Source organism: Parus major, chromosome 2 (genome assembly GCF_001522545.3).
Source record: "Parus major isolate Abel chromosome 2, Parus_major1.1, whole genome shotgun sequence".
Classification (NCBI taxonomy): Eukaryota; Metazoa; Chordata; class Aves; order Passeriformes; family Paridae; genus Parus; species Parus major.
Window position 1 is genome coordinate 90420026 of NC_031769.1, and position 8951 is coordinate 90428976.

General features: G+C 38.5%; 1 protein-coding gene across 1 annotated transcript in view; it reads left to right on the forward strand.

Moving 5' to 3' along the window:
* Positions 1 to 8951, forward strand: part of TMEFF1 (transmembrane protein with EGF like and two follistatin like domains 1) — a 112742-nt gene that overhangs the window by 64781 nt on the left and 39010 nt on the right. The window contains exons 2-3 of the mRNA XM_015619212.3: positions 2015 to 2124; positions 6150 to 6279. Of these exons, the coding sequence (XP_015474698.1) occupies positions 2015 to 2124; positions 6150 to 6279 (240 nt within the window). The remainder of the gene's footprint in view (positions 1 to 2014; positions 2125 to 6149; positions 6280 to 8951) is intronic.

Consider the following 8951-nt stretch of genomic DNA (forward strand, 5'->3'; position numbering starts at 1 on the left):
TGAAAGCAGTACATGCTCTAATTTGACTGTATGGTTATTCCTTTTTAGAATTGCATTTTCTCAAATGTGGTATCACCTAAAGGTGGACCCTTCTTTCAGATATGACAATCATTTCCCCTTAATTAATTCTGATAGTTTGTTCATCTTTGTGGAACAGATCTTTGTGAAGAGAAAGAAAGGCACATTTCCTTCAGGAGCGAGTTATGAGCACATTAAATTGAAAAGCTGCAATGTTCTGTCACATTAGCTTGGTCCCTACAACGCAGCAGTCACGCTTGATAAGTGGCGACATTAAGAATAATATTAGAGAGCACAGCACAGGGTTGTGATGGCAACCAGAATACCTATCTGCCCATTGTTACAGACCTTGCCCTCCTCTTTTATGCCTTTGGGAGTGAGGGACATATAGAGGGAAAAAGAATCAATATGTTTCTCAATTTTTTCTTGTGGTTGACAAAAAAAATGTGGATTATAACTGGACTTTCCACTGAGCTGTAATCCTGTAACTTCAGTGCCATGAAAAAATACATAATTATGCTATGTTAAATATAGTATATGAGGCAGAAGTGGTAAAATTTATTGCAGTAATTATTGTTTATTTGTTTATTTATTTATATGAACAATATGTGTGGGCGTATAATGTTACATAAACACATAGGAGCAGTTTTCCAGGGTGTCTATCACTGTCATACCAAAGTGCTGATACTGCTGTGAGGAGGAGGCTGATTGCCTATTTAAGACTTTTAAGTGGCAGCGAGGATTATTTTCTTCTGGTTTTGACCTACCTTTCCCCATTTCTGAATGGCTGGTGTTCAGTTCTTTCTTTAAGCCAGTTTTCTGGATAGGACTTGCTTATTAAAAGTCACAGACATTATTTTAAATCACACCGCTGTCAGCGAATCTCTTTAGTGGATCATACTTGCTATAGAGTCCTGAAGGTTTCTGGCTTGAACCGTAACACAGACATCTTTGAATGATATCCTCTGATTTCACTGCACACTTAATAATGTCAGGGGGTTTTTCCAGAACCCTTGGTGCTATTTTCACCTTTTCATTGGAATCAATAGTACCAGCACTGTTCCCACACAGCCTGATGAGGTCACATTTAGGTGGACACCGACCACTTCCATTAGCCCACTTGTGCTTTCTTTTGCTCTCTTTTCTATACATAATTCAAATCAAATACTTATCTCAAAAGAATGTATTTATTCTCTTTTTAAACTAGCCTTGGACTGTGATGTCCAAAAAGAGCTTGAAGCTAGTTAGGTGACCTTTGTGCTGGAGCTAGTGGTTATGCATTTAATGTGTTTCCTTGGTTTCCCTCTTGCCAGCTGTGCCCGTGTTGCAAACTTACGGTGACAGGAGCTGCCACTTGTGCTCCATATTTTTATGCAGGAGCTAAGACACAGATCTCTGGTTCATTACTCTGGCTCCTACCGTGCAAGCAAATTATAATTGTTTAAACACAGTTGGGTTTATTTTTAAGTCTGGAGGATAACAGTGTGGCCATGGCAGAGACTGGAAAACCAGGCAGGGAAATTCTGATGGTTCAGCTTTTCTACTTCCTCAGGACCTTTGTGGAGAGTAAACCAGAAAGAGGTAGCAGGTGAGAAATGTGGGCTATAACCTGAGTAAAACTGACTCCTACTAGAAACAACTTCTGTGGAGAAGGGTTTTATACTGTGGCATCCCCATGAGGGGAAACATGGAAGAGAATTTGGGCAGTATAAACACATGTTTTCTCTGTGTCTGCTTATGTGGTGAACCAGCATTTACCCACAACCACTCTCCCAGCCAGGCAAAGCTGCCTCTGGAGAGCAGGACCTGCCTCTGGAGAGGAGCCCAGAAGCAGAGCTGAGCCCATGCAGGGCAGCCTGGGGAACAGCTCTGGCATTTTTCCTTTAATTTCTATATGGGAGTAAGGCAGCAGAGGTGCTCAGAGCATTTAAGGACAAGGCAATCCTCAAAATAACTCATAATTTCTTTTCTGTCCCTTTTCTCTATTTTTCTGCAGAGTTAAATGTAAGGGAATCTGATGTAAGAGTGTGTGATGAATCGTCATGTAAATATGGAGGAGTGTGCAAGGAGGAGGGCGATGGCTTGAAATGTGCGTGTCAGTTCCAGGTAAGGGCTGCTCACCTTTTCGTTTGCCATTTCTGACAAATCTTTCAGGTGAAGGGAAGTGTTTGTAGAGTCACTGCTTTAAAAATACAGCTCAGCAATAGGCTTATGGGCTCTAACCATAAACTCCTTTTTCAGTGGCACTGATTGGATCAGATAAAAGCAGGGTCATCAGTGATCATAAAGGTTATGAGTTAGAACAATGAATTAGTCCTGCTCAGGAAAAAAAAAAAAAAATTATAAAAACATCTTCTGAAGTTTAAAAATAAGTAAATAGCAGGTTCAATTTTTTTGCTGGTTTTTGAGCCTTTAGTTTGCAGCTTTTATAACCATCATGGCAATTCTTCTCCCCTCCTGCCACTAACATTTTTAGAGAAAAAACAATGCAGCAGTTTTTTCTTTTCACAGTTTATTACCAGGACAAGTGTATGAAATATCATGTACAAGACTCATGGTAAAACCAGAAGAGCTAGCTGTGTTATCAGCAAACCCTGGAGTGGGGTGTCTTTCAGTGTTTTAAAAATAATTGTGTGTTCTGTTTTCAATAAATAATAAATCAAGGGGAACCAGAATAGTAGTGGTGCATATATGATCTTACACTGGTTTTGGATTCCAATGTTTCAGAGCTGGCTTTTGATAGGCTTTTGAGTTCACCTGTGCTGGGGACATTGTTCTAACTGCCTTTTAGAGGGAGAAAAAATTCTTATAAGAAGAGGCTTTTTCATATGTCTCAGACTGTCTGTAACACTTATTTAAGTAAAACCAAAGCTCTGTAATGATTAAAAAAAAAAAAAAGAAAAAAAGAAAGAAAATAAATTCAACCCTAGGATATCCAAAGGATTAATTTCTTTTCTGTAGGTGGTAGATTTGGTGACTTCCTAATAATCAGTTCTTGAAGACATATAAAAAAGAACTAGTTCATGTGATAAACTGCTCTTTTTTTTTTCAACAATGCATTTTTTAAAAAAAGTATTGCTTTTAAACTACTTGCATGTTTGCTTCTTGAAAAATTTATTCTATACTGTTAGGAAAGAAGTCCTTGGCTGAGGAGAAGACAGGCCTATGTTTTTCAGACATAGCAGGCTGAAAATCTTCCTGTAACTCTCAAAGTTAATTTAGCTTACTCAATTCTCTAAAACTAACAGCACCAACATTTCCAGGCAGTAAACACCCAACCCAAACTATTAGGTTCCTCACATGCAAAACTATCTGAGAGCTAGCTAATTTTTTTCTGATACTGCAAGGTTTTGAAAGGAAAACAGACAGATTTGTGTTTAGTGGTTCCACTGAAGAGGCACTGAAAGGAAGATGTGGGAATATCAGTCTGTTCTTCCAGAAGTGTGTTTCCTATTCATCACAGAGCTGGATAACTGTGATACTGGTCCCATCCAGGAAGACATTTCTTATGTTGTTGAGACTGCAATTTTTAGAAAAATGTACCCTAACAAGAGAGTTGCAAAATCAAATTGATCTGGGATCCAGGTTATGATCAGGTGAGATGCTCCTGCTGGAGGGGAAATCACAGAAGCCATGAATACGCTGAGTGGAAAGGGACTCACAAGGGTCATCGAGTCCAGTTCCTGACCCTGCACAGGACACCCCAAGAGTCACACCATGTGCCTGAGAGCAGTGTCCAAACACTTCTTGAACTCTATTGGTGCTGTGACCACTTCCCTGGGGAGCCTGTTCCAGTGCCCAAACACCCTCTGGGTGAAAAATCTTTTCCTACTATCCAACCTAAACCTCCCCTGACACAACTTCAGGCCATTCCCTCAAATCCTGTCACTGGTCCTGCCATAGAGAAGAGATCAGTGCCTGCCCCTCCTCTTCCCCTCATGAGGAAGTTGTGACTGCAGTGAGGTCTGCATGACAGAGGGGCACAACTAACCACAGCCACCCTTGAACTGAGGCCAAGACCAGCACAAACTTTCTTCAGAATAGGGAAAATGAATGACAAATTTCAGTGTTGCTTGAAACAGCTGTAATGTCATGGCAGAAAGAGCTCTGCAGGCTGAAAGATCTTTTGCGGTATTTTGGATGAGTTTTACAAAACCTGATTGAAAAGCTGATCAACACCTAGTGAGTGTGTGTGGGAGGTAAGATGGGGTAAAGTGGGGTGAGGAGAAGGAGAGACATGATGGGGCTCTTTTCCAATCTCAGTAAGAAAGGCTTGAAAACAATCAGTTTAATAAGATAACTGCTTTAATAGGACAGAATAGGAAAAGAAGCAAAGTGAGGAAATCTTTCAACCCATTCAGAAGTTGGAAACTCTGAAATCTCACAGCACTGGATGGAGCTCAGATGGATTTTCCCATGGCACACTGTGCTGAGCAGATCCTGTGCACAAAGAGTTGCTCTCCCTTTTGGCCATTTGAAGTATTAGAGGAGTTCCTGACAAGAAAACAGCTTTACTCCTAAAGGGCTCTCACAGACAGCTTTGGGCTGTACTGTACCAAATCACTAAAGGCTTACCAAACTGCAAAAAAGGAATCCCTTTACTTCTCATTTTCTATCCTCAGGACGGAACCTGCAAATTTAAAACATCACACAGAGACTTAAGGAGAATTGAGAATTATCTATTGAACAGAGAATTATCTATCAGAAAGTATTGTCACCCTTGGAAGTTGCCTGTTTTTTACAGGCAACTCTCTCTAGAAATGACTGTTCAGTATGGCATGTGACAGGACTAGTGGCTGTGGTTGAGTGTCTGAGAGCTACTCACTATGGGAAAGTATTACAAAACTGTTAGAAAAAAGTTTCAGAACTGGCAGCACGATTTGTTTCTGTCCATACCTGCTTAGTTCATTCTCAGCTGGTAATCTATGGCAGGATGACAAAGGATTGGAGGGTAATACCCTTCAAAATTATGTTTTAAGATTTCAGTATTTTGACCTTTATGTATGTCAAAACACAAAGAAACTGTTGTGGGAGAGGCTCTCATTTGGAATTTGGAGAAGAAACTCTTGTATTTTTAAGTCATTTTAACTTAACTAATGTTATTTCTGCATGTACTCTCACGAGTTGAACTACACCAGTTTAATCATAAACTTTGTGTGGCTAAGGAATTTGGTAGCTACTCTGTATTTCATCATTGCTTCTTGGTTTTCATTTTTGGTTGGGTTCTTTTTACATTGGGGTGTTGAAGATGCAAAAGGTGTCTGTCATTACAGTTACCTCTGCACCCCCAAACAGGGGAATACCTTCTTTTCCAAGCTGTGAGGCAGGGTCTGGATCCCCAGTTCAGCAGGAAGCCGTGCAGCACTCTCGGATGCTCGGCAGATTGGTGGTCCCAGCAGCTTAATGCACATTATGTGTACAAGGGGTTTATAATCCATTTCTGTTAGAGTATAAGAAAACAGCAAAATGTAGGTAGCTTCTGCAAAAGCTACTCTGAATGATAAGTTTTCCTTTCTTCCTTTCTTTCTTTTTATTTGTATCAAATTCTACTAAACTGAAGATTTAAATTTCTCAGTGTAGTAATAGAAAAGCATTCCTATAGTTATTGACCAAGTAAAAGACTCATGATGCTCTTGAATTTAATGAGAATGGTGATTGTTTTCCACCTCCTTTGTAAGACTGTTCTGACCAAGGAGGTCAGCAAATCTCCCCTTAAGCATTGTTCTCCTTAAGTTCTCCTTTGCTCAGTTTCATTCCCCTGTGCCTAGTCATACTTTCTTGTATTATCTTGAAGAAGTTCTCTCCTTCCTCAGTGTTTATCCTTCAAATGCTTCTAGATGCCTGACATATTCCCTCTAGCCAGTAAAAAGTCCCACCATAGTTATTTTGTGCTTTTAATCTTTCCTACTGAATTCTTATGTTAGTCCATGTGGAGTTAGACTATTATTTCAGTGATCCAAGAGGAATACATATAGTGATACTGAAAAACTAATATATTTCAAATCATTCTTTAGCAAAAAGCGCTATAAGATGCTGTTAATAACACAACTATCTTCCTGTATATTAATATGCAGTTGAGATTAATCACTTGATTTCTGTATGACTAGGTTATTTTATAATTTCTTTTCCAGTGTCACACAAACTATATTCCAGTTTGTGGATCAAATGGAGACACTTACCAAAATGAATGCTTCCTCAGGAGAGCTGCTTGCAAGCACCAGAAAGAGATAACAATGGTATCAAGAGGACCTTGTTATTCTGGTATGTAAAACATTACTTTGTGTCACTAATGAATGATGTGTTATAGTTAGCTCTTTAGTTTTGCCCTTAATTCCAGCAATTAAAATTTTCGTGTTTTTCATAGAATGAAATAATCTGGAAAGCCCAAGTCCTCTTTAGGAATGGAACCTTTGGCTAGACAAGAAGTCTGGTATATCTTCTTATATGCTAACAGACTAATAAATAAACATTACAAGTTGAAATATTTTATCTGAGAAAATAGATTTGAAGGCTTCTGTGGTGCTTATAAAGAAACCTTGATATCCATTGAAAGGCTTTCAACAAATTTGGAGTAGGCTCCAAATTAGCCATTTCTTTAGGACTTTTATTTCTTGGATATACAGAACTAGCATGGCATCCAGCAAGTGACACTGATCATCCTGACTGCACTCTACCTATTATCCAAGGAATCATCTTTGACCTTGGGTCATTACTTTGAAAGCATGCATAATTTACAAAATCATTTTACCTCACATTTCTAGTGAACTTGCATTTTTTGTCTTTTCACACATTTAAAACATAGATTTTCCACTTTTTAAATAAATGGGACAAGTTTTCACTGTCTTGAATATTACAACATGCTCTTAGACAAAAAGCTTTAACCACTTCAGAGGTGTTCTGAACCTCTGGGTAGATTCAAAGCTGGTGATACCAGACACATGGCTGGCTTTCTCAGAACGAAAATAAATGACTCAGTAGTGTAAACAACTGCAGTCTTTGGTACATAAATAACACACACAAATTATTAAACTGTGGGACATCCCTCATCTTTGGATAAAGAATGGCTGCTTGGATTAATCTAAACAAGGTTACATCTATATGGTGGCCAAAAGCATGACCATGGGTGAGATGCACACTCCTTACTAACTTTATGTTGGTTAATTGCAATGAAAATTTAGAGTTATCAAGCTGCAGAATCTTATCTGGAAATTAGGATAAATGCACGTGCAGGGTACCTAGTCCAAGTCCTCACTGCTGCTGGTCACAGTTACCTCACTTAAACACAGCATATTTCACACCTTTCAAGGTCTAAAGGCCTTTGACTACAGAACAGACCCATCCTGAGGTCTGGGTCATGTTTACTAGGGTCCAAAACAATCTGTGTTGTTGGTCCTGATACTGAAGGAAGCCCATGTTTTGTGCCCAACTCAGAAGCATAATTCCAGCATCTCTCAGGCAGATGACTGAATCCACTGTCTTTCCCAATCTCCCATCTGTAAATTATCTCCAGATGCTGCAGAAATAGGGAAAAAATGCAATCTAGTTTTAGAGGATTCATATTACTATAACAACACCCAAGAAATACGGAAGTTTGAACTGAGGATGTATAAGAAAATAATATTTTTTAATTTCATGCCCAAATCATTTTAAGAAATGGACACACAACATGAAAGTTTCTTTCTATCACTGAAACAAAATTCTAGAATAATGTTTTAGGAACAACAAAAAGTGTTTGTTTATATTTGCATTCTATTCTACTAAGAGAAAAATTTCAAAATGAAAAATCGATTCTTCTCAGCCTCAGGTTGCTGGCAGCTAATTACTACATTATTCAGCCAGTACGGGGATTTTTTTTCCAACCTTCCTCTCCTTTTCTTTAAATTCTGCATAAAACCCAGGAAATGCAGCATAATTTTTAGCACTTAGTGTAACAAATCAAGAAATGTGCTGAAACACAGTGCTCCAGAAACTACTGAAAACACACTTGTGAAACAGGGGTTCTGATTACAGCTGCATACTGCACTTACAGCGTTGCAACTTGAAGTGCCTCAGCAGAGCTCCCCTGGAATGGTACCTGCTGCTCCCTGAGTGCCTGATGTGCTTTGGGTGGTGTGAAAATATTGGATGATAAAAGCCATCATCAGGAACCTGTCCATGCCCTGCCAAGATGGTGACATATTTGTGCTCTTGATCTGTTACACATATAATGGCAAATCAGATACTCAAATTAAAAGATATTTTGTAGACCATTAATTTTCACTGGTTGTCTTTGAATTTGCTATTAAAATATTTTGTTCTAGGGCATCTTTGGGACGCAAGTACAGAGTCACTGGTTTCCTATCAGAGTTTTGTTTTTTCAAAGCAAAGCTTCATCTGGTGGGGCCCACCCAAGACAACAGGATGAAATTCCTCCTTAGTGTTGGAACAACTGTTTAATATTTAAAGTATATCAGACTTCTGAATCTCATACAATAATAAAATATTCCCCGATTGCTTGGGATTTATACCTTCTGTAGCTATGGCACTAGAAAAGGCTACACCGAGTGATTTAGTCACTAAATCATTATTCTGTTTCTTGGCAGGTAATATTTTGATTAGAATTTTACAGACATAGGTGATTTGCAGCATATTTATTTCCTTTGTCGGAAGGCTGTCAGAGTTTCAAGATTCTAAAATAAACAATGTTTAAAAAAGAGCCAATTATAGGTGCTTTAGAAATAAAAAAAATGCAGGTTTTGATGTTAAAAATGGTTGCTTAGAGAAATGAAAGAGAATGTATGGCTGAAATTTTGGGTCTGCATATATAGGTTTTAATATTGATTTTGACTGCTGCCAGATTTATATTATATGCACATGAAAATGTAACCACACAATGATGTAGTACTTGATTATACTTGCAGTTTCTCAATGTACTGTATATGGATGTGTATTTG